Raw genomic sequence first — 26,051 nt, 5'->3', positions numbered from 1 at the left:
TGGCTTTTTATGGTGGCTTTTTATTGAGTGTCTATTACGTGATAGGCAGTGAGCCAGGAACATTTATTAGTTCATCATTCCTGACAACAACCCTGGGAGGTAGATATCAGCTCTCCCATTTTATAGATGGGGAAATAGAAGGTCAGCGAACGTTACTTGGTCAAGGTTATATGGTCAGTGAGAGGTGGAGTGAATCAAGCTTGTGCTCTTTCTACTATGCTATACATGCAAAGTAGGTAAGTGCTCTCAAAACTCCTACCTTAGTTAATACATCTTTATCCAAAGCCACTCAAAACTTGATTTTTTAAAAAAATAAAAGTTGTAAAATAGGATGGGGAAAGAAATAACGCACCTTTCTGAGATGTCAGACTTCTGGAAGTGTCATCTAGTGAAAAAGAATCTCAAACAGTTTTCAAAAAGCATGTGCAGTAAAGCCCATGAACCTTCATCTAAAGGCAGCATATCATGGTAGTGAATTCGAGGGACCGCCTGGGAGAGACCTTGAAACTACTTTTCATCTGAAGGACTCTGAGCCATTATTTCCCCTCTCTAGGTCTCACTTTCTAGTATCCATCAAAGGATTGTTATAATTAAATAAGATAGTCTATATAAAATGTTTAGCACAGTGGTATCAAGCACATTATGATACACGTTAATTATTAGTAGTACTGCTGTTAAAGTTATTTTTTGCATGTAAGTCTAATAAGCTTGGATCTGGTTTTCTAGAATATACTATATTAGGTACGGCATAATGAAAGATGATGATAGCTGACTACCACAAGGGGCAGTTGTCACCGCTCACTGAAATCAGCAAGAAGGGACGGCTGAAATAAAACCCCACAGGAGGACAAAAAACAAACAGGCAAACTGTAAGAATATCAATAATAGTTGCTTTAATTATGCTTTACACTTTGCAAAGCTCTTTCACAATCATTTCATTTGATTCATGCAACACTGCTGTTTTGTAGGGAGGGCATTCCCACTTTACAAATAGGAAAAGATAGGCTCAGAGAATTTAATGCCTTCTCTAGAATCATAGCTAGTCAAAAGAGCAAAGAGTACTACTGTCTATAGATCTGCTGTCCAATATGGTAGCCATGCGAGCTACTTAAATTAAATAAAATTAAATATTCAGTTCCTCAGGAGCATAAACCACAATTCAAGTGCTGAATAGCTACGTGTGGCTCAGGGCACTCACGTTGGACAACCGAGATTATAGACCATTTCCTTCACCACAGAATGTTTTATTGGGTTATGCTGGTCTATAGAAATGAGAGCACCAAACCGTTACTGCATAATGATGTGCCCGGTGTCCATGACAGTGAACCTGATTCTCAGAGAAAGCCGTCAGGGAAGAGGAAAATACTTTAGAAATGTTTCTATGAAAAACACTTTAAGCTTTATATTATAGAGTTAAATTTGTGTGGCATTAGGCTATAAGCATCATCAAAATTGGGCCCAGAATCCCCAAAAGTGCCGAGTGCCAATGCTCTGCACAAAGAACCTACAAATATCTACTGAGTAGTTCTATTTCTTCATCTACTCATTTCATAAAAATTACATCAATGTAAGAGAATTCTTCCTGAAGCAAATAAGTTGAACATCATAAAAATGTAAGCAATAACCTTTGTTAAAATCTCAAGGGCAGTTATGGTTGTACATTTATAAAATTATTCAGTGTACATACGAAGTCCTTTTATATTCCAATATCTATCTGATGCAGAAAGGCTGTAAATAAATGTAATCAAAAGAGATGAATACCAGTGAAATATGTTTGAAGATGAGAAAAGTTTTCAACAGCGATATAAGCCTTTAAAGGAGATATCCAAGGTTTTGCTTTTTAGAATGGTTTATAACATATCCCTTGTAAATCATAAGTTAATAGATTTACTGAGGAGACAATCACAAATCAGTCTCAACTTATGGTTCACTTTCTTCGAGCAACACTAGGAAATAGCTTTCAGAAGTGAAGAACCTGACAATGAATGCTCAGTATTACTTCAAAGCACTATAAAATGCTCAAAAGTTTCAGAAGTTACTTTCCAGAGGATGACAAACACTTAACTACCTAAGAATCTTCAGCCTTGCCTGGCAGGATGGTGCTGTCAGATTCAAGGTGCATGGACAAAGCTGGAGGCAGTTTCATTTTTTAAATTGACTTTGAAAGTCTTAATGATATATGTATATTTCATGGAAATATGAGCCTTAGTATAATGGTCTGTTCTCTTTAGACAGATGGAGCTCGATTTACGTTCTACATGATTGTATCCCGGAATTTCAGACCTAAGATGTTTGTCATAATATAGTTAATCTATTATTTTTATGAGGGATACGAAGTCTTGGCCTCCTGTATTTGGATAGATGTATGCCAAATTTATGGTGGCGCTGGTCTATAAATGACAGATGCTGCCAAAGCAGAAAACTATCATTTTCTTCTACTCAACAGCACAAGGTCCTGTTGCTAGAGACAGAAATGGGGGAAAGAGGCATTTACAAAGACCTTGCTGGCTAATCAAAGGAGTCCTGCAGCAGTCGGTGGAAATGAGAAGTTGTCATTTGGGAAACTTGGCCCCATTTGTAACAACACATAAAAACTGTGAAACACACAGGGAAACCCATAAACATGACAAGGCGAGGGTCTCCATTTGTATCTTTGGCAGAAAGCCTCTTTGACAAAATTGAAAAATGTACTTTCATAACGTAACAAGGTGACCATAAAAAGTTGAACTGCAGCCTTTCCAGGCAAATCATACTGATGTACTAGTTGATACTGCTCTGGGTTCACACCTGAGGAACTGCCGCCATGCAAAAGCACATTATGCTGAAAACTAAAATGAGTTTTGAGGTATCCTCACTTCTTTCCTTCCTTCTTAAGTCTTTTCTGATACTGTCATCTCTGGCTCCATGGTATAGTCATGGGTGTGGGATAAACAAAACAATGTCCCTGTGCCCAGTGAAAATCTCTGAGATGGGATGATTCAAAATGCTACCGAAAATGCGGACAGCATTCAGGCTAGTCTACTGGACCCTTTAGGAGGCAGTTCAAGGCTCTGCTATACTGGTGATGCCCTTGCTCACTGCTGACCTCCAGCTCAGTGAGTGTGTTTGGCTCTAGTCACATAAAGTCTACAGCTGTCAAGCTGGAGCTTTAAGAACATGTGTCATTTACCTGAAATGAGTGTTTTCATTCAAACTTGGCCTTGAAACGATCTGTCTAAAGCTTTGTTCTCTTACAGTTAAATGATGCAGACAACACACTGCACAGAAACTAAGGATTATCAATAAAACAAAGCCTCAATGACCCTGTCACTGCTATAGCTCCTACTGAAAAATATCAACAGTCAGAAAACAATTTAAAAGTAATACATAGTCCTACTCATTAATTCTTTAAAAAAGTGGGTTAGTGGTTTCTGACTTTTCCCATTGGGATACTGTACTTGAATTTACTCTTCTGAGTCAGAGAAGCTTAGAAGTAAGGGGAACAGTGGAATATTCATGGAACAAGAAGCCCTGAGTTCCTGCTCTGACTCTACTGGGATATGAGTGTGCAAGCCATTTAAAGCCTCACACAAGCCATTTAATCTTTCTAAGACCCAGGTTCTTCACTGTTACCACATTTTTGGGAGCAGCTTGAAGGTGGCCATTATATATTATTTTTCTTTTGGAACCTCTTGAAGGCAAGAACGTGTCTTTCTGTTCATTGTTGCACGCTTGAAATGGCAAATGTTACAGATGTACTATACTACTTAGTATAGATAATACATATTTGTTAAATGAATAAATGGATATAGAGTTTGTTGTGTGCGTATGTGAAAGAGGGATACTAATATCAGCCTTACCAGTCACAGGGTTGTTGAGGGGGTCATACGAAAACATTTATGTGACTGGATTTTATCAACTGAACAAATTCAAGGTGTTCCTATTGTTATATTTTAAGCAGAACATGCTGGTTCCATCATCTTTGCTCTTAATTGCATTTATAAATATATCTATAGCATTTTGAATCATTCCATCTGCTTTCGTCTTTTTAGACAGCAACTGATTAAAAGCTGTTTAGCTCTAAATGGCTTTATATACTTTGAGCTACAAATGTATTTTCCCCATCTTGATATCTAATTAATTAAAAAAAATCTTGGGCTAAAGACTAGACATATGGATGATTAGGTCGACTATCACAATATTTTTTACCGTTAGGTTGATTATCAAAATATTTTATTATTTTCAAGAAATCAGGTCTTCCAAAGGCTCTGTTTCTTTTTGTTTGTTTGTTTTGTTTTGAGCTTCTTATGAGTGGTTAAGTGCTGTCACAAAGAGCATTCAACTTGATGTATGGGGCATATTATCACAGGGAAGTGTTGTGTCATATGGCATCATGACACTTGAACTCTAGGGAGAAATTTGGGTACAGTGTCTGACCAATATGTTCTAGCCATCTTCCTGAAGCTGCCTAATGCTTGCTGTGTCTTGATCCCATTTCTCCCAAAGCACCTTTTTCCTCCTTTCTACCAAGTTTTGAACTCCCACTGATGCATCATTAAAAGCTGGGATAGATCCTAGGAGACCAGAAAGCTATTTCTTTGGATTTTACGTTTAATTCTACTCCAACTTCTAAAAAGTGAATAGGACAGCTATCCTGCCTGAAATAAAACATATTTAATTTTTTTTCAATCATGTGGTCAGAGCTTCTTATAATAAATGAAATTCCTGTTACTGTAGTTTAAACTCATTTTGTTTACTGACTTGAGAGGAAAAAAAAGGAAAGCTTTCCATTATACCCTTAACTTTTTATATCTGATAGCTCCATTACAGCAAATTTCTTTGTATTGCACAGATCCAGTTACAACATGATCTAAATTATGTCTCCAAATGCATCATAAAAAAGTGGTTGTCCCAGTTGCTAAAATAGGAGGTAAAAAGGCTTTTCTATCAATAGCTCTTGGAAGATTGCTAGGCCACTTCTTAGAATAAATAATCTGTGCTCTCAAGGAGCAAAGCGAGGTCATCTGTGGCTCGCACGCTCCTTGTCAGACACTCTGAAATCACACTCTTCCTTGACTGATGTTCAGTGCATCCCAGGATGCTGCACTCCCAGAAGCCCCCTCCCTTAACATCTGGCTATTTCCTGTTCCTCAGGATTTGCCCTCATTGAACAATACTCTTGCTAAGTTACTGATGCTAAAGAATGAGAATGGAAATGGAATTAGTCAATCCTATGGATGTTGTGAATGCCTGGATTTTGAAATCTGGTAGCTGAGACATCAAGTTACTAACATTTACTTTTCACTCAACTATCTCAGAATCACATAGATATTGCTTAAGCCCACTTGATAGAATACTTCATTCAGAAGAAAAAGACCAGTGCTAGGGAATTTCAGTCTCTTAAGAACTGTCAATCAACCATGACTTTTCACTGTGACTATTACTCTAATTTTTGGCTGACTCCTTAGAGGCAGTGTTGTCTGAAATAAAACACTTCAGTTAATTAAGTACCACAGTTCTTCCTCTTCCCTCCCGCTTCCCTCTACATCCCACCTAGACTGTTTATGAAGGACTGGTCTTCGTGTCTCCTAACTTCTAAAATGGGGTTTTAAAGGAAATCAAAACAAGTTACCAAAAAATTTTATGACTCTGACAAAGCTGTGGGAGCTTTTTAAGGATTTAGAATAGGTGGTTTAACAACTGGTTATGTATTACATTGTTTAGACCAAATTTCCCATCTGGGCAAAACTTCTAATTTTCTAACTTGAAAATTCTACAAAACACGTGTGAAAAAAAAAAGAAGAAAGAAAAAAACACATGTGAATTCTTGCTTAAAAGCTGACGTTCAGTTGAAAGTGACAAAAAAACATGTATCTATTTAGCAAATACGACCCACTTTGTTCTTAAATAGTGCCATCTTTCAACAGCTTTGGTATTGCTTTTATAGCTATAATAGGACGAACTAAATATTTCATTAGTATTAATATTTAAAATATGGAGAAACAAAAAAGTAATTTGAATGACCTAACCAATGTATTGCCAAATAATTTATACAGATTTGAGTAAGGAAACATGGAAAAATGAGGTAACCACACTACAGGTAGTTTGCATTACTTCTAGTCCAAGTATGGACAGGGACATGGTGACTGAGGTCAATACTGTTAGACCATAGGTACTTTGTGGGGTGGATAGGGAAGTGTCAGAGGAAGCAGAGGATGCTGGATTAAAGACCATCACATAGCTACTGGGAAAGAGACTCTGCGGTTGAGATTTGTTTTCCTCTCTCCCCACTCTCATCTCCTAGGGTTCTTCTAGATCTCAGTTCTCTTTCTTTGTTTATACCACTGCTGTACTTGACCCTGGTGTGTTTCTATTGCCCGCTAGCCAAACACAATTGTTTGTAAAGTCTCTTTCACTTGAGCATTCACTAGCATTTGAGAGTCAGAATAAAAGTCTTGAGTCATTGAACTTTATTTTAACATGCTCATTGGGCGTCTTGTAGATTTAAGGTATGCTGTGATTCTGATCCAGCCCCTTTATTTGGATTTTCTATCTCTATACTGCTCTTTTCTTGGGTCTACTCGCTAATTGTTGACTTTTTTTCTCTTCCTTTCCTCTTCTTCTACACCTTTCCTTCTCCCTTTAATTATCTTCTGTTCGTTCATTGATTTTTCTCTCATTGAGCCTTTTCTATTTCCATTTTTAACAGGTTTTTCCCTCATTAATTTTAATTTCATCTACTATGCCTAGAGCAAACCCAATCTGCAAATAATAGTCATATATATTATAATATAACTTAATGGGAGCATTGAGCACATGCAATAGCAAGGCAGGAATGCTTACAGTACCTTCCCACTGTGCTATTAGCTCGAGACACAAAATAAGCTGAAAGAATGGAGTGACACTAACCTCCACTGTTTTATCATTTTGCTTATAAGTACTTCTGTCGGTAAAGAGCATAATTCAGGTAATAAAACCTGACAGAGTATTATTTCATAGAGGCAACAATATCCTGCAGAAAATGAAACTAGGCAGGAAGTCAGGAGGTGATGGCTCCTGTTCTTCCAAACACTGGGTAACCTTGAGCAAATAACGGCTGCAATATGGACCTCGCCTTGGTTTGCTACTTTATAAACTGGAGATAACATTTGACCCTAATATCTGATAGATCTGGGTTAAAGATTAATTTGCTAATATACGTAAAAAGGCTTTGTTCTTTAGAAGGGGAAAAGTGCAATGTAATAATTCAGTATTTATTATCTGTTCATCAGATAACATGATTTAGTGATTCTATCGCACAAAGAACAAAAGCCTTTATCACCAAACTTGGGTCAGCTCACTCACTCTAGGCTGCAGAGCCTTGGGAACCAGCATCTGTGGGACCTCATCAATAGTGGTCACTTCTTACATAGTCTCTCTTTGTCTAACCAGGCTTTTCTGAATCTTCCTCTTACAAATGGATTTGTGCTTCTCCGAAGGCCCTGGGCAACCACAGGAAAGCGTTCTTAAGTCTCTTAAGTCTACAATGACTTGGAAAGCAGAAGAGAATAAGACAAGAAGTGTGTGTCTTTGTGTTTCCAACAACAGAAAGGTCCCTAAGGAGAGAATCAAACATAAGAAAAAGGGATCTATTCTCTTAGTTTCCCTTACAAGGCACTGTTCCTCAGTTAGTCACTGCAACAAGGTGACTTACCCATCTTGGGTCCTGATGGGCGGATGTGAATGTGTGAAAGCCTATTAAACACCCAATTTCATGGCATACCTGCTGGAAAAATAAATTTTTTCTCTTCTCCCTGAATCATTCAGTTTGAACCTACTCAGAAAACCTGCTGATTCACTGGAACTATGAAATACTCTGCTTAAGAGGCACTTCCACTAGTAGCCCATTTCCAATTTATAAAGTTCTTCTGTTAGTCAGTTCATAACCGTGAAAAGTTCCTTTAAAATCTTTGAGTTCATTTGTAACTCTGAGGAGAACTCTATGAATATCTTGAAGAATCAGAATCTCTTACTATTGAACACATTTCCAGATTCACTTAATAATGCCGCTCTCTCAGAAAACTTTACCTTTTTGCCCTTCTACTCCCTGTTACTGGGGTAAGAAAATATGAAAATGTCTGTTAATAAACAAATTTAAGGATTCCTTCACTGAAAAAGTCCATAGCAAAAACCAAATGTAAAATGAATAATAAACTCAGTATTTTAGATCCATTTCTTGATTTTTGTCTAAACACAATGTGACCAAGAAGCCTCCACTTATTTTCGTGCATATATACTTATATATATATTTACACACACACATATACACTTAAATGTATATATTTAACAACATGGAATGGTAACCTATCAAATGCTTAGATTCCATGCAAACACATAACCCTTCCTGTGAAGGGAACGTATTAATATTATAAAAACAAATCATGGAGAGTAACATGCAACAGCGGAGGGGAGGAGGATAGGGTGAGGCCAGAGGACCAGGAGGAACACAAAGAATGTAAAGAACAAAAAGTGTCATTGACCTGATTTGTCAGAGTTGTTGCCTGTGATTGGAGTGATGGAGCAGCTGGGATTAGCCTTTGCGCTGTCCTTGGAAGAAACCATTTTGGGTTTATTTTTCGTTGCCTCTAGTGCTTTGACCTTCTTGGCATGTTTACTTCCTTTGTAGTGGGCCTCGGCCTGGCTCTACAAAGGAGAACAAATCAGGCTCATTTTTTTGCTACTTACAAACAGCACAATGGATGATCATGCAGGAAAAATATACATTCAATCATAGGCACCACAGACATTTACAGCTCAGCACTCAACTATGTCTTCGGCATTTAATGAATAGTAGACCGGTATCTAAGAGTTTTTTGCATATTGAAACCTTCTATACAACATAGAGGATCTGTGTCTTTCAAAACCAGACATTATACGAGTGGACAACAGGGTCAGGACAAAATTGGGGCGAAGGTGAACTTTGTCATTAGTGCCCTCCCACCACTGCCCATTGGGGTTACTTGTCAAACGTTTGGCTGGCAGCAAGCCGCTTTGAGTGTCCTACCCGGGCGTGTCCTTCCACAGCCACTCCGTTTAGTTTCCCTTCAGCTACAAATCTGTCTTCCCTGCACCTACGTTCCTCTTGGCTCTGCTCTGAGAGCAAGTGATGTGACAAAGCAACCTGCTAGTGAGTGGAAATGGCACTACATTTTGGAGTCATCTACACACGCTTCATGTGTCATTTTGATGATTCCAGTTCTAAGAATACACGATATTAGGCACAAAGGAGGTAGGGACAATGCTTGTTTCTGATCTCCGATGTGATTCTGAAGTCAAAGCAGTTAGTATTACATTCACTTATGCAAAAAGCATAGGTGAAACTGTGACTTCATTACTAGATCAAAAGAAAGAAAAGCAATCAAGGCAAGTGAATATTAAAAATTTTCAAAAGACAAAAACAAATTACGGCAAAACAAGAAAACATTTAGTCAATAAGCTGACATTTGGAAAATTCGTCTCTGCCTAAAGAATAAGGATTTTATCTTTTTGGCAACTAGTATAATGAACATATTAACAAAAGAATCTAAGTATACTTGCTTCAATTTCATTTTTAATAGACCCTGAAAATATAAACAAACTAAAACATATATTATATGGTATATTAGCGTAGTTATAAAGGTGAAGAGGATGATAAACCTGTCATATAAAATGAGTTTCTGTTAGAGGATTTCTAAAATAATAATAACTTTTCTTCTTACATCAGTTTTCCATATATACACTTGTATTTGTTTGAAGATGATTATACTGATATTTTCATCCATTTTCCTCAACAAGTAGAATACAGGTGGTATGTAAGTGTGTGTGCATGTAGGTAGGTAGGTAGGTAGGAGTGGCAATGGACAAAATTAAAGACATGTGATTTTCCTAGCACATAACCCCAATCACCCAAGGTCAACAGACTTTTATTGACTGTACACAGTCCCTAACTTCCTGAATATCTTTTCGTAATATTGTTTTAGACCACCGTTGACTTATCATGGCTCTTGGTTCGTTTGCTCAAGGACTTCTCATGCTGTTCTCTGTCAAGTTGAAACACAAACCCAATCCCAAGAGAGGAGAAAAGTGTAACATTATTTTGAGTCTTATCACCCTCTGAGAATGGTTAAATCCAGCAAATATAGTTGGGTAGATATAAATTAAGAAAATATACAAATAAAAATTTAAAAATTGATAACATGAAGAAATAATAATAATGGCTGATATTACTGAGCCTCTGACAAGAACAGCTCGAAATGTAATACATGTTTCTCTCATGTAAGCTTCACAGTGCCCTGTGAGGCAGGTACAGATAGAAAACTGGGCACGAGAAGCTAAACAGCTCATCCAAGGCCACACATGTAGGTGGAGAAGCCATTATGGGGATCTGAAACGCTTACGTGTATACTCCTATTTAACTATGTACCCGCACGTTAGACATACACATACTCACCCTAAGTAAACAATATAATTTTATTAGAAGTAAACCATTACACAAAAATTACACACAAAGAAAGCACACTGCTTTTCATGACTCAGTGAAGGATTCTATTTTAACAGAAGTTTATATGAGTAGGGAATACCTTCTTAATTCATAGGAAATATACCGGGAGAGTACATTAGGCTTGATCCTTCTGTTGAGAAGCTAAGAAAGGCCCACTTCTTAGGTATGTAACAATTTCTACAAGATATCAGTTGACCTAATAATTCATCTTTCCAAGTATACTAAACAGTGAGATGTTACTTTAGTGCGCTTTGGCTAAATAAACGTATAGTTCTCTAAATAAAACCTCCCGGCACAAGATGAGCAGAGTGTCACTTCCTCATTACTATTTCTTGGCATCACTGCAGAAAGTTAACAGTATCAATTAGCACTTGGGATAAAGAGCCAGCTGAGTGACACTCACTGGATGCCAAGCTGGAAAGAGCTCTCCAGAGCCATGATTCACTTTCCTTTTGAGTTCTGAGGCATGGAGAAAAGCAAAACAAGGCTTCTTAGCCTCTACTGACTACTGTTTGGGAAAGATCTGGAATTAAGACAGTGGCAGACACCACTCATTCACGCTTGGCATCTTTCCAGTTACCCTGTGGTATTCTTGGTAGTGGCACTATGCTGTCCTCAGTACTGTATCTGAGGTGTCAACAGCTTCTAAATCCTGGGCAGATCTTCAAGTGAAACAGAGACACTGTTAAAATAGTAACATGATTAACCTGCCTTCCTTATCTGGGAATCTCCTTAATTGAGGAATGAAAGAAACAAGGACAAGAGCCAGAAAACCAGGGAACGAGGCAACACGATCAAGCCCAATCGACGATGGTTCTCGTATCACTTCTGAGAGACTTGGTTAACCACACAGACTTATAATTTTACACCTCCGTGACTAGTCAGCAGACACCTATTTGTCTAGCACTAATGGTCTGCTTTCTGATTTCCTCCCCAAAGCGCTGCTATACACCCCAAACTGGCAGTGATCAAAGAAACCCCTTGCCAAGAATTGCCAGAATTAGAGAGCTGCCCAAACCACCATACTGACCTCCACACGGGAATTCATTGGTATCTAAGTTTTCCTTTCAGAGGTCACTCCAGTAGCTACCTGACCACCCACTCATAGAGGAATAGCTTTGACAGGAAATGACATTTTGGAATTTTCTCTTCCATTCATCTCCATCTTTGTTACTAAAGCCCCTCACTTTCCAAAATCCTCTACATCTTTCAGGACCCTACTGGTCCAAATAAAAAAGATAAATAATGAGATAGTGTATTGCTTTACAAATAAAAATGCAATAATGAGCAATTCTATAATTCACTGAGCTCCCATTTCTGTTTTTTACCTTATTTCTATTTTGGACTTCAGAGAGGTGGATAGGATCTTGAAACAAGATGTTAAACTGTGTTTACTTTGTATAGAAAGAACAGTCCAAACCCAAACTGGCAAGTGGCTGGGATAGAGTAATGTCACTGGAGAAAGTTCTCAGTATTTATTTACCAATGGACCCAATCTTTTTGCATCTTAAAAAGTAATTGGAACTGTTCCCTTAATTACAGAGAGTGTATCATTAAAACTATTGGCATCTGGTTTTTTGAGACGTTAGATTTCAACGTGTTAAGCAGTGTTAGATAGGAAAGAGCAGAGGTCAGTTACTTTTCAGATAAAAAGTATATACTCTATATGCTAAAATGCCAAATAAAACAGATGTCAAATGAACTACCATAAAACAGGCTAAACTAACAAGGGGGAAACCTGATTATTTATTTCACAAAGAATTATTTAGCACCTGCCATGTGCTAGACATTGTGAAAGATTAAAAACAAAGACCCCTATTCAGAAGAATGGTAGTTGGAAGAAAAGACGGACATGCAAATAACTATAACCCATAGCAGAGAGTAAAACTATAAAATGGAAGGTAAACTGGTACAAAGAAGTATGGGAGTCAGGGGAGAGGTAAATTTCTGCAGATTGCAGGGGGACCCTGGAAGCTTCATGGGAAAGGAACATCAGAGCTGAGCCCTGCTTCGGGGGCAGGGTGCTGAAGGGTCAGTATGCAGGGGGAGGCATTTCAGGTGGAGGGACCCGCATGTGCCAAGGTAGTGAAATCCTATGAATTATGCAGTGTTTCCTGGGCACATCTGCTTTTCAGTATCACTAGAACACAGACATATAAAAGGAACAATAGGGAAAGCCTGCTGCATCATGCTACCTCAAACATTATTGTCCCGTGTAAAACAGAAAACATATCATAGTGTTCTACAAATGTTCTACTTGTAGGCATCTTTTCTATAGATAGTTATAAGAAAGATGTTGCTTTTACATCACAGATTTTATCCTCTGCTCCAAACTATAATCCTACAGTCAAAGGACAACTAAATTATTTATATGGAAGATTTAATCATTTGAGATAAAAGCATGGCACTTAAAATACCATAGTCAAACATACTAGAAACAAACTAGAGATGACTGAGTAATAGCTAAATAATTACTTGAATCTTTGCTTTAACATAAGGCTACATTCAACTCTTAAAATGCTTTTTGCATATGTTTGTCGCAGTGATAAGATCACACACTCTCAGAGACAAAGCTACAACATAAACATAAGATGCACCCAAGAGAAAGGCTTACTTAATCCAAAGATAAGTCTTTCTGCTGATATTTGCAATGTTAAGGCCTGCAATATCAGTAATGACATACTACTGGCTTTGATATCACTTCGTTCAATCCTCATCTACTGGGATCTGTTGAAAACAAAGTCCAGACAAAATTATAACCGTTAGGAGATTTTCAGTTCAAAAAGACACAATGTCTTTGCTAATTTATAATTTACAGCTAAGTGAAACACTCCAGGTTGCTATGGCCTGTCCAGGGTTGCCACACTGTACAACTGTGTGCGTGGGGAGCACCACTCATATATGGTCTAATGTGAATGGTGTCTTCTGGATTCCTTCAAGGCGACAGTTCTGGCCGTGGCATTTCATATTTACTGGCTTTGGAATATGTATGTATAAAACCCATCAACTCCAAATCTTTCTCTATTACTAAAGAGAAAAGTGGTGACTCCAGGAAGAAAATAAGTATACTCTAGACTCTGATTCTCTTTGGGCCCAATTCAGGTTCTATCAAATATCATGAAACAGAAGTAGAGTGCCTGGGTTGTTGCTGCTTTAAAATGCCCCTATGTGAATACATGAGCGTTAACACATATATGTGTTCATGATATCAAACATTTTCCATGTAGGCAAATTAAGTCATTTCTTAAAATGCTACTATTTTTGATGGGCCTCAGGGTAGTTTTTCAAATGCAGCTTATTAGTCAGCTAAGAGTCTTGATGCTCATGCTTCTGGTGCATGATTGATTGGAATTACTTTACACGTTGAAACATGGCAAAGCTATAAATGGACCTAACAGCTATAACAGAATTTACATGATGAATAAAAAAAATATGGCAGTTTGAGTTTAAAAATCACCTGGAAGAGAGCAAAAGTTGGCTTTAAAAAAAAGTGCTTTAGCTTTGTGACCACCTAGAGGGGTAGGATAGGGAGGGTGGGAGGGAGGGAGATGCAAGAGGGAAGAGATATGGGGATATATGTATATGTATAATTGATTCACCTTGTTATAAAGGAGAAACTAACACACCATTGTAAAGCAATTGTACTCCAATAAAGATGTTAAAAAAAGTTAATATTTTAAATAAAATTGTTTCTTGTAAAGTTCCAAGTGAATAAAATTTTGCCTCATTTTCTCAGTGAGTTTTATATTTCAATGATTTGAGTGTGGATTATTAAATTTTAGATTATTCCCAGCAATCTACGGTTCTGCCTCTGGAAAAACCCTATATTCCCAGTTTATGGCTGAGTAGAATGGGAAATAAAAGAGACAGTTATTTGAGCTTGACTATATCAACTGTCATCTGAACCCCAAATCCTTTCATATGTTGAATTCTCTCCTCCTGTTACCTCCTATTTTTTTTCAAATTAGGCCATAATTAAAAATTATCTCCTTTTAAAATAATCACATATATGTGTCATATATATGTGTCAAGGTAAAGTTCATCCCAGAAAATTAATTTTTTAATTCTATTCATGAATACTGTAAATTATAGAGACTGTATTTTGAAAAAGATTTTTCCCCCATCAACCTAATGGAAGTAGGTTTATGTGAATTTTTTTCAATGTAGATAATGGATAATAAAACGAGTCTTATTTAATGTTATAATTTCTTTAACATCATCACAATTTAGTTAAGAATTCAGCAAAAAAGTATCTTGAGATGCTTACCCTAAGAAAATAAGACTGCTTACTTCTCTATTGCATTTACATTACGGCTTTTTTTTTTTTTTTTTTTTTTTTCGCGGTACGCGGGCCTCTTACTGTTGTGGCCTCTCCCGTTGCGGAGCACAGGCTCCGAATGCGCAGGCTCAGTGGCCATGGCTCACAGGCGCAGCCGCTCCGCGGCCTGTGGGATTTTCCCGGACCGGGGCACGAACCCGTGTCCGCTGCATCGGCAAGCGGACTCTCAACCACTGCGCCACCAGGGAAGCCCACATTACAGCTTTTGAAAGGTATATTTACTTTGTCTTCTGGGCTGGGGGTCAATATCTGAGTCAATTTAATGTTAAGGTGTGTGCAAACTCCTAGTAGGTGCACTAGAGTTTAACTGAGGCAAGATGAATTAAATGAACCCTGGCAAAATATGCCCTCTCTTCCGAACTGTAAGGGGAGCAAATCATGAACTTCACCCAGAATGTACTGATAAACCATATTCTCTAAGTTATTACCCTCAAATGGGAACATTAGTGTTCTGTACACTAACATAATCTTGAATATGTAATAATGGGAACATTTATAAGTTATGAAAATATCTAATTTTCTCAAAGAATTATGCATATGGGACCTAATGTGTTAGAACTTCTAAATCTTAAGAACTTTTATGAAACACATGGATATCATCTTTTATTTTTATAATACATTATAAAACATTAAGGCTTTGTTAATAATTACTTAATATTCTTGAGTCACTTATTTTATGATTTTCCCAAAAGTATTCAAAATTATCCACCTCCCTCAAATTAATTTCAAATTAAACTGGGACATTTTAGTTAATAATTCTCCACTACCTTGAAATATAAAGAAGAGTTTATAGTGATTTCACAGTTACATACCAAGTTCCTAAAGTGTTTGAGAGTGCTGCTATCTTTCAGTGGGGAAGTGGATTGGCATAGTGTGCTTACTAAGAGCGATTTTTTGTTACTCAGTGATAAGTAATGCAATATAATTCAAGTCTCTGCATTAACGCTGTGACTCTACAGCTAACTAATTCAAGTCTTCTGATGGTCTTTTAAATTAGGCTCCCAGGCTTCTACACATTAATTTTTAATCAGTCTAGAAGGTATTACATTTACTTCCATTTCCATATTAAAGAAATTTACATAAATGATACAAAATAAATCTAAAATTAGAATTTGCATTGTGTCTCCTTATGTTTGATATATAATATCCTTACTGTAGACAAGAGTGGCAAAGTAACTTTGAAAGAGTTGAAGAATGGCTTTAGTAATGTTTTATATATGTTTAATATATTATTTATTTAGCATTACTCATTTGAAAATCTCTTTTACAAAACAGATTTTTGTAAAACTCCTACCCTAAAGCACTAAACCAATTTTTTAAAACCCAGCAGATATTTTATAATTCAAAATTAAGTGAAATATGTAAATGTGAAGATTAATACCATACCCTTTCAAAACATACAAATATAAGTAAGAGAAAATAATAAAACTGTACCTCTTCAGTAGTCACTTAGCTAACCTGAGTCATGTTAAGGCTATCTTTACATTAAAGTACCAGATTAAACTAGAAGTTTCCATTGCAGATTAGTCTGGTCAACCTTCCTCACATATAAAAAATTGGTCTGGAGGAAAAACTAATATGAAAATGCCCATAATTTTGATTCACCCATAAATACCAAAATATTTCAATATTATCAGTGAATGCTAAGTGGCCTTTCAGTTTCTGATTCCAAGTAGTATTGTTCTAAAAGTTCTACTCACCAATTAGTCACAACAAAGGTTGTTCATATATGAAAAGATCAATGTGAACTCTTACTCATCTTTGAGTCTTCTGAAGCACCTATTATATGGTATAGACTCAATAAAAAGTTTTTGAATTATATATATAGGATAGAGTAAGTAAAATCTTCTAAAAATAGGAATTTAATGCTGGGAGTCCATTCATTCTTCCATTCAACAAATATTTATTGAATACCTATTACGATCCAGGCATCATTCCAAGTGTTGTGGGATGCAGGTCATACATTCTAGTATGGGGACACAAACAATAAAATACAAATTTATATATATTTTACGGTAGTTAAGTGTTAAGCGATACATTTATGAATATGTTAGGTGGTGCTATAAAAAAACAAGGAAAAGTAAGGAGGATAGACAATGATGGGGTGGGTGTCATGTTAGGTATTAAGGAAAGTTTCTGTTGAGGAGGCATTTGCACTGAGACCTGAATTAAGTGAGGGAGTTAACCAGGTAAATACCTGGGAGAAGAGCCTTTAAGGTCCAGGGAACTGCAAATGGCTATTCTAAGGATTTTGACTTTTATTCTGAGAAGATGGGAAATCCCAGCAGTGTTCTGAACAGAGAAGTAACCTTGTTTGACTTTTGTTTATAAAATGATGGCTCTGGTTACTGTGTGGAGAACAAGCTGTGTGTGTATGGTGGGACAGTTGCCAATGAGACAAAGTGGGAAAGGAGGCTGTTACAGTCATCCAGGCAAGAGCTGAAAAGAGTTCAAAATACAATCCCACTGAAGGATCAGAAAGGCTTTAAAAGATGATTTTCTACTCTAGTATAACCAATAGTTATAATATTTGGAATATCTGCAATTTTTGAACTTGAATCAACAATGATTTCTACAGAATTTCATTTCTGTCCAATTAGCTATTACTTTTGTTTCCTTTAAATTGAAATTATATTTATTTTTTATCCAGGTAATATAATCACACAGTTGAAAAGTATAAAACAAAAGAGTGTACATAGTGAAAAGTCTACATCTCAGACTTCGCAACTAGTTCTCGTCACTTTTTGTGTATCCTGCCAGAGGTGATTTACATACCTATCAAGCAAATATATATGTATGTGTGTGTTTCCCCCTTCTTCCATTTTTAGACAAATGCCTACATACCACATATGTTGTTTTTGTATTTTGCTTTTTCTATTCAGCAACAGATCTTAGAGGTTTTTTAAAACGAGTAATTAGAAAGTTTTCTAATTTTAAAATGGGTGTGTATATTCCATTATATGAGTGAACCGTAATTTATTTCAACCGTATGTTATTGATGGATATATAGGTTGTTTTTCAAAGTTGTGCTGTCACCCTTGATGCAAAAATAGACATTAGATGATTCAGATGATTATTTTTCTTCTTTTTTACAATGAAAAATGATTTTTAAAGTGCTTTAATTGAATTAAAGCAGACATTTAAAAATATCCTAATTAGTTTCCATGCCCTGATTTGTCATTATGGATATATTATAGTTATATGTTTTCCTAAACATATTTCTGGGAATCAGGCAACAAAATGTGCACACACCCCTGCCTTGGGCTTAATAAAATTGTATGAAAATTTGAGAAAAGAAAGGGCCTTGAGATGGGCCTTCAATAATGGAAAGGATTTCAAAGACGAGATATACACTCTCAATAAGGAGAGGACTATAAGAAAGAAGTATTTGGCAAAACCAGTTTTTGTTTAGGGAAATGTGAATAATCCAGTTTGAGTGAAATGTGGGTGTGTGTGGAGTAGGAATGGAAGAAAAGATTAGAAAGACAAGTGTCTTATTATTTAGGCCTTAAATACTAGATAGTGGGAAGACGGTTAACAATACCATACTTAATTAGGTAGGTAATGAGAAGCCATTGAGGGCTTGTTCTAGCACGCTCTGATCCAGCTAAGACCTACAAAAGGAAAAAAAAAAGACAGTAGAGTAACTAGAAGGTTCTTACCATAGCAAGTCAAAGAGTAATGGGGTTCTTAAACACACAGATTTCAAATTTCAGGGGGCTGTATAAACCAAAAGCCAGAGCTTTCATAGAAAAGGAGCTATTCCTCCTATTAATCAAGTCTCTAGATATTCTGTTCCTTTTTGCCTTTCCCAGTGTCTATTACTCTTTCTCTTTTTTAACATTTATACTCAACTCCCCCTTTCCAAATCAAATCCTTATCATTGATGTTTAAACAAGCCCTGATCTCCCCAACCCAAAAGAAACCATCCCTCAAGCTACATTCAACCCTAGCTTTTCACCCTTTCAGCTTCCTTCCACAGACTAATATGGTCAATTAATTGTATGCACATCTCCAATTTCTCTTCTCTAATATGGTCCACCTCAATCCACTGAAACAGACATCACTAAGACACCAATGCCTTAAGTCCTAAAACAAAGAACATCTTTTATTTCTCATCTTGCTTGACCAATCAGGGGTACGTGACCCTGCTGATCTCTCGCTTCTTCCGGAAGGCACTTTTCCAGAGGCTCTTTCCAAGGTTGATGTTCCCCCACCTACATTTCCGAGCCACGTGCAGCCTCATCTTCCCCTGCCCTGTCACTGAATTGGTGACATATTCCAAGGCGCAGTTTTAAGCCTTCTTGTCTTCTCACTCCAAACTTTCCTGTCTACTCTCTGTTCAGTTTCACCCACACAACTTTCCCAGCCACCTCTATACTGATAATTTCCTGGTTTCTACCCCTCTCGTCCAGATCTCTCCCCTGAGCTCCAGACTCATAATATCCACTTGGATATCTCAAAGAACCTTAAACATAAGTTCAAAACCAAACTCCTTGTATCATTTGTCTCTGCCTTGCTGCCAAAATTACCTAGTCTTCCTTCTAGCATTCCCTTTCTGCTAATAGCACCACTCTACCTCTATTGTAAGAGCTAAATCTAGGGATCATTCTCATTGTCACATGCTACCTCCACCCTCACATTCAATCACTAAGTCCTACAGATTTTACCTCCTAGATATTTCTCTAATCAAGACAATTCTTTATATCTCAACCACAACCATCTTGGTCCAGACTGCCATCATCTTTCACCTGGACTGCTGCAACAGGCTCTTTAGCGATCACCCAAAGGCCCCTCCTGCTCAGTTACAATCTGTTCTCCACGTGGCGGCCAAAGTGATATTTAAAAAATGCACACCTGAACATATCATTCCCCTGCTTAAAATCCTTGACATCTTTTCACTGCTCTTGGTTTAAAATCTAAAATCATCATATTCAAGACCTATATGTCCTACTCCCTACCTATCCCTAGTTTCATTTGGTAGCAGGCTCTTTGTTTTTTCTTGGAGGAACTGAAGGAAAGTGTGGCTGGAGTATAAGTACAGTGCTAGCCTTTTGCACATGCCTAAAATATAATACTATCTCTTTTCTCTTTTCCTAGTTAATTCCTATTCATCCTTCAGAACACAGCTCAAACATTACTTCCTTAAGAAGCCTTCCATGATCCCCCAGACTAGGCCACCTCCTAACTTTTTGGATTCTTTTCTTTATAGCACTTCTCACAATTTAAAAATTATTAAATTTTATAATAACATGATTAATGTTTGTCTTCCCCCGACTAGACAATAATATTCGTTAAGGCTTGTACCTGTAAGGTACTTAGTACACTGCCTGAAACATCTTGACATTTGATAAATACTGATTACATGGATGAATAAATGAATGGAAAAAGATTTTTTATTACTTGACAATAGAATTAAAATAAGGGTAGAGGAAGAAAAAATAATTGGAGTTCCCTCTAGAAGTTTCAGGCCCAAATAACAGGTAAATGGTAAAATGATTAACCAAAATGCAGCTGTGGTGGGGTGAGGAAATTTTGCAGAGGAAAATGAGAATTCAGTTTGGTTATCTATTTAGGCTGCTCATGAGATACACAGTGGAGAGGTTCAACAAACAATTGAAAACACAAGTGATGGCTGAGAAAAGAGGCTGGGGCTGGAGACATCTATTTTGTAACCACATTATGAGATGATAGATGAAAGCCTGGGGATGGATGAGATTCTTGATGAATTAAGACTAGAGAGGAGAAAACCCATTTTGAGGAAAGAATCTTGAGAAACAGCTATATTCAACAGGTAAGAGGAGGAAGAGAAATCAGCAGAGGATACAGAAAAGAGGCCATCAGAAAAGCTGGATATACAGAGTAATAAAACAGAGGTCAAGGGAAGTGAAAACTCCAAAGGAAAAATAATTAAAAATACATACACACAACAATACTTCTTACTGAAGTATAACAACATCTTAAATGCTAAAATACTTCTTTTTGTAATATCAAAACAATCTCATAAAATAACTGGAAAATAATATGAGGTCTTTGTGTCCTGGAAGAATATTTGATAATGTTGCAGAGAAAGCATAATGGTAGCCATGTCTGTGGAAATAAGGGGCCTATGTATAGCTACTACTCCAAGGAAAATTATGAGGAATGCAGAAAAATAGCGAGAACACAGCAACCAGAAAGACTGCAAACACAACGTCAGGTTACAAAAACTACTCTGAATTCAATAACAAAAATGGTGACAAATAGTTACCATTTATTGTTTGCTGTGTACCAGGCACTGCACTAAGTACATTACAGACAGTATCGCATTTAATCCTCATAAAAGCATATGAGGCAGGTATTATTATTAGTCCAAGTCTACAGAGACTCTGAAAAGTTAAGTAACTGTCTAATACCACACTGCCAGAAATGGAAGACCCTAGATTCCAACCCAAGATTAAAAGATTAGGCTCTTAATTACTGCACCATCGAAGCAAGTCCCAAGCCCAGGGTCCAAACAGCCTTCACCATGGAAGATCCAAAACAGAATAGACTCTGTCCCTTATCCCCTCTGGTAAAAGATAGTCTTCATTTCCTTAGACAGGATGATCTGGAAGTGAATAAAGGTCTGGGGAGGTGACCTGTAAAGTCATATAAGTTATAGTTTTCATTGTAGAGAATGGATTCAGTGATTCCCAACCAATCCTTGGGTTGCATAAATTAACGTTAAAAAAAAAATCCTCTTTAGGACCATGTATTCAATCAATAAATAAGTGTGCTAGGCACTGGGGGGACAGTAATGCACAAAGCATATTCAGTCCTTGAGCCAACAATTGTGCATGTGTGTGCGTGCGTGCGTGTGTGTGTATTAGAAACATATAGTAAATAGTTATATAAATAAGTTATCTTTACAAACTGTGATACATTTCATGGAGGAAAATTATTGGGTGTTATAAAATTTATTCTTGGGAGTGGGGCTAGTTTACACTAGGGAGTCTGGACAAGCTCCTGTGAGGAAGAGACATAAAACGTGAGACCTGCAGGAGAAGTAGAGACTAGACTGAAAGGGAGGGGGGAGAAGTAGCTTGGCAGCTTTATCAAAATAAAAGAAAGCCATTGTGGCTGAAGGCTAGCTAACAATGGAGCGAGTAACAACTGGACTAGAGATGTGCATACTGGTTAGAAACCTGTATTTTGAGGATGGTAAGAGACCAAGAGAGTGAAGATTTTGGTATCAAGAGTGACCATAATCAAATAAGTACCTCCTACTTCCTGCAAATTCCTGACTGACTTCTGCCTATGATGAGAAGCAGTGGACTAAAGCAGGGGTCACCAGTTGGTATGATTTGGGGGGTCTGGCTGCTTGATCCATCTCTGTGGAATGAGCAGATTCCTAACAGACCAATTGCTCAGCTGTTGGAAAAACAATTCTTATATACAGTGGGTCACTCACCTGTCTATCAAGATAGCCCCAGGTCAGAACACAAAATCAGTGATTTATGGATCATTCAGTCAATTTGATCAGTGCAGATAACTAAATTGGATAAGTCATCCCTCAAAACAATGCTTCTTTGGCCTGAAATATAAAACCTAGATACCATGTAAGTTAAAACACTTGACTCAAAAGATTTACTGGGAAAATGCTAACCAAGTCACAGAAAATCATTTGCTTTAAAAAAAGAGAATGGTATTAGATATTACTAAATGATTATAATTTCAGAAAAACCTCAACAATGTGGACTAATTTGGGTACAGGGCATAATGAAATGGTAAAAAAAAGTTGAAAAAGTTGAACATTTTTGAAGAAATGCTGTTAGTTACCAGAGATTCTTAGGTGATGTGTTAAAATATATAAGAATTATTTTAAATTATATTATCACTTGTATTTTAATCATTGCTCTTAAAGTGCTTACGTAAGCTTGAAAAAATTGGTTCTGTTGGTATTCTAAATCTCTATGCTTCAACCTCCTTTGCAACACTCATTTGCATTATCTTTGAAGAAAGAATTTGGACCAAACAAAAGTACAATTCAGCCCATACCTGAATTATCACAAATCCCTAATTAATGTCATCCAAATTAATAAGAATTTACTGCATTTATAAAAATGGAAACTTATGCAAAAGACAATTATTCAATGTCTAGATCTTTAGAAAACTAGCCTGAAGAGAATGCCTTTCAGATATTCAAATTTTGTATTTTTTAATCTACATCTGCACATTTAGTAATTCTATTCTGGCATTTTACAAATATAGGCATCCATCATTTCCTCAACATTTACAGATGTTAATGAATATCCCCTTTTATAACCATCTGTGTAAATGTACAAATTAACTCTTAAAAAGAGATTGTTGGTATTTTTAGTTTAAAAGTGCATATAGGGCATTTTGTTGGCTTACACAATTTAAATTACAAAACTATAATAACCTAAGTACCCCTTTAATGAGTCTTTTCTTTCCCATTCCTCTCAAATGATATAAGAAAAAGCCCAAAATTCATGACATGAACAAATAAATCATCACATAAAAGGACTCCATAGGTGTCTCTCAAATGATATAGAATGTTATTTCTTTCCAGAGCAAAAACTAGGTCACCTCAAGCTCACAGGTCAGAGATAATGAAAGCTACATTTCAGAGAACATTCAGTGGGCATTATTAAAGATAAAAAGGAAACTATTTGGTGATTACAAGTTTAAGTCAGCATAACATATCTCCATACTAAATGTAACATGTATTTAAAGTAGCACTGGAATTCCTATTAATGGAATAACAAACGTCTGTGGTATACTGAAGGGGAGGGAGGAGATGTCCACTTCAGTACAGGAAACAAGGGGCTGCACTATGTGTAGATAATTTAAAAACAGTAATAAAACTGACTAAAAATAGGGCTGCTTTTTATTATCATTACAGGTTGGCAATTCTAAGGTTAGAAATAAAATACTCCTCCCTGAAAAAAAATTTGTTGGTCTACGTTTTAAACAATTGTTGTGATTACAGTGAATTTTAATAATATATATGTAAACTTGAAATTAGCATATCTTTTTACTTATCTTTTAATTGACTACATGGAAGTTAATATAGAGAACTTGCTATATCATCAAACTCCCAATTCACAATGACTCTGCTACAACTACTCATTTTGAAAGTAAGTTCCTAATGGTTAAGAATCGTTTAAGTTCATTTCAGATGCAATCAGTTTGCAAACTCTGTGCCCCTCATATTCTAGCATTTCAATAGTTGATTTGAAATAAAGAATGATAGCACAGCGACTGTAAAGACAAAACAGAACTTGAAATACTTCAATTCTCTCATTTTAGATGACTGATTAGAATTTTTATTTGTGTTTAAACTTTAAGAGTGAGACAGTGCCAACTGTGAGGTGTATTATTCTTGTTTGATAAATATAAATTTTAGCTTATACATGATGGATTTTACTGACTTTGGTTAATAGCTTTGAAATTGAAATTTATGCTTCTTTTTACGTTATTCTGTGCTTTAAAACTAAGGAGTGAAGAAGAAAATATCAGTGGTACAATTTAGTAGGTATATAAATTGTATCTTTTATATAATTTTGATTTTATTAAAATTTACTTATTTGTTACTGTAATGTTATTATTCATTACTGTGATAGAATAATATGTAGGTTTACATTTTTTCTCATTTACAAATACATTAATGTAATTAAAAAGGATCAATCCTTTCCTTTTTTGTACTGTAATATTAGGGGTATAGTAATATATTAAAACTTTAATAAAGTCTCTGAATTTCTTTCTTGGCTTTTCTTACTATTCATGTAATTTCATAATTATTTCTGAAAATGACTTTGTCCTATAGAGGGGATGTTAAAAATGATCTGCTCTTGGTGTCAGAAATGTTAGGTATGCCACTGATAAGAGCTGAAATACACTTCTATCGGAAGGAAATACAAATTAATAAAAGTTGAATCATATTCTCAGCCCCCAAAAGTCAGAAACTAAACAGAGTGAAGAATTCTTGGGAGCTCCTGTTCACCAGATCTGTTTCCTGAGTAGTGAATACAACGTTTGTTTTCCATGTGCCCTAGAAGACAGAATTAAAGTGAGGGGGGAAAAAGAACAAGGTTTCTTTTTTCTTTCTTTTTTTTTTTAAATAAAGATTTAGGTAAGATGAAATACTAAAAATGATTAAATCCTGGAACATGTTACCAAAGGAAGCTGTGGAACATTTCACTCTGAGGGAATGGAAGTTTCAGTCATCTCAACCATCTTCCTAAGTGATCCTGGTTTCAGGTATGCAGACAGACAAAATTTTGCATAATTTTACGCAGTTCATGGACCCCCTGCAGCCTATCCATAGACCACATCCTCAAGAAGCTCTGTTTGTTTCAGCTCTAGCACTTAATAATTCTTTAATTCTCTCGCCATCAAATGCTGACCATCTCTCAAGCCTTTCACAGTTTTACTTCTTTCTTGAACCTCTGTACAAATACAGAGATAATATATGTGGAGAGTATCTAATATAGAGCCTGGCAGAAGAACAGGCATCCGTCAAATGCTAGCTTTCTGCTGATGATAATCCTAGCCCATGTGCTGTCTGCTTTCCTAAATTTATATTACCCTACAGCAGGGCAGTTTAATATAAGTAATAACAGTAATACTGTTCTTCACATCACACAGTTGAGCAATGTCTCTAAGTGTATTAGTTTTTTTCCCCTAGCTAGATAATCAGGTCTATGAGGGTAAGGAACCTGTCTTATATTTCCTGAATCTTCCTTTCTAGGCAGGAACTATTTTGACACTCTTTTCCTATCCCTGGCTAAGCTGACAGCTTCTTTACTCCCCTTGAAGAATTCACATTGATCAGCAACACTATTTTTCCAATAAAGTTTCCCAGCTTGAAATCTTAGAAATTGGCTAAAGCAGTACTTCTTCATATGCTGTCCTCTCCCCCATGACAAGCCACGCCTCATAAAGTGCCTTTTGGCCAGTCAGGCCCTCTCGCCCCCCCAAAAAAACCCCAAAATTGATCTTTATGCTGACCGACCGTGTCTAAAGTTCTCTCTCCTCCGGGGCAAATGCTGTCACTTTATTCAAAAAGCTGCCTGAGAGATGAAAGTAGTTAAAAGTTATCTCTTTTGCAAGATGTTCTAACTGTATTAAATCAGCCTCTTGCTTGAAAGCGATGGAATAGGCACGATTACTTCTTGTTGCATCCCGCTTTTTTGTTTTGTTTTTGTCTTACATAAGTAATACTTTTTT

The 26,051-nt window shown here is 36.5% G+C and overlaps 1 protein-coding gene across 1 annotated transcript in view; it reads right to left on the bottom strand.

Moving 5' to 3' along the window:
• Positions 1-26,051, bottom strand: part of ZNF385B (zinc finger protein 385B) — a 311,937-nt gene that overhangs the window by 23,294 nt on the left and 262,592 nt on the right. The window contains exon 6 of the mRNA XM_033860403.2: positions 8,499-8,661. Coding sequence (XP_033716294.1) covers positions 8,499-8,661 — 163 coding nt within the window. The remainder of the gene's footprint in view (positions 1-8,498; positions 8,662-26,051) is intronic.

The sequence above is a fragment of the Tursiops truncatus genome, chromosome 7 (genome assembly GCF_011762595.2).
Source record: "Tursiops truncatus isolate mTurTru1 chromosome 7, mTurTru1.mat.Y, whole genome shotgun sequence".
Taxonomy (NCBI): Eukaryota; Metazoa; Chordata; class Mammalia; order Artiodactyla; family Delphinidae; genus Tursiops; species Tursiops truncatus.
Note: the sequence above shows the minus strand (reverse complement) of the source record. Positions and strands in the feature narration are given on the sequence as shown.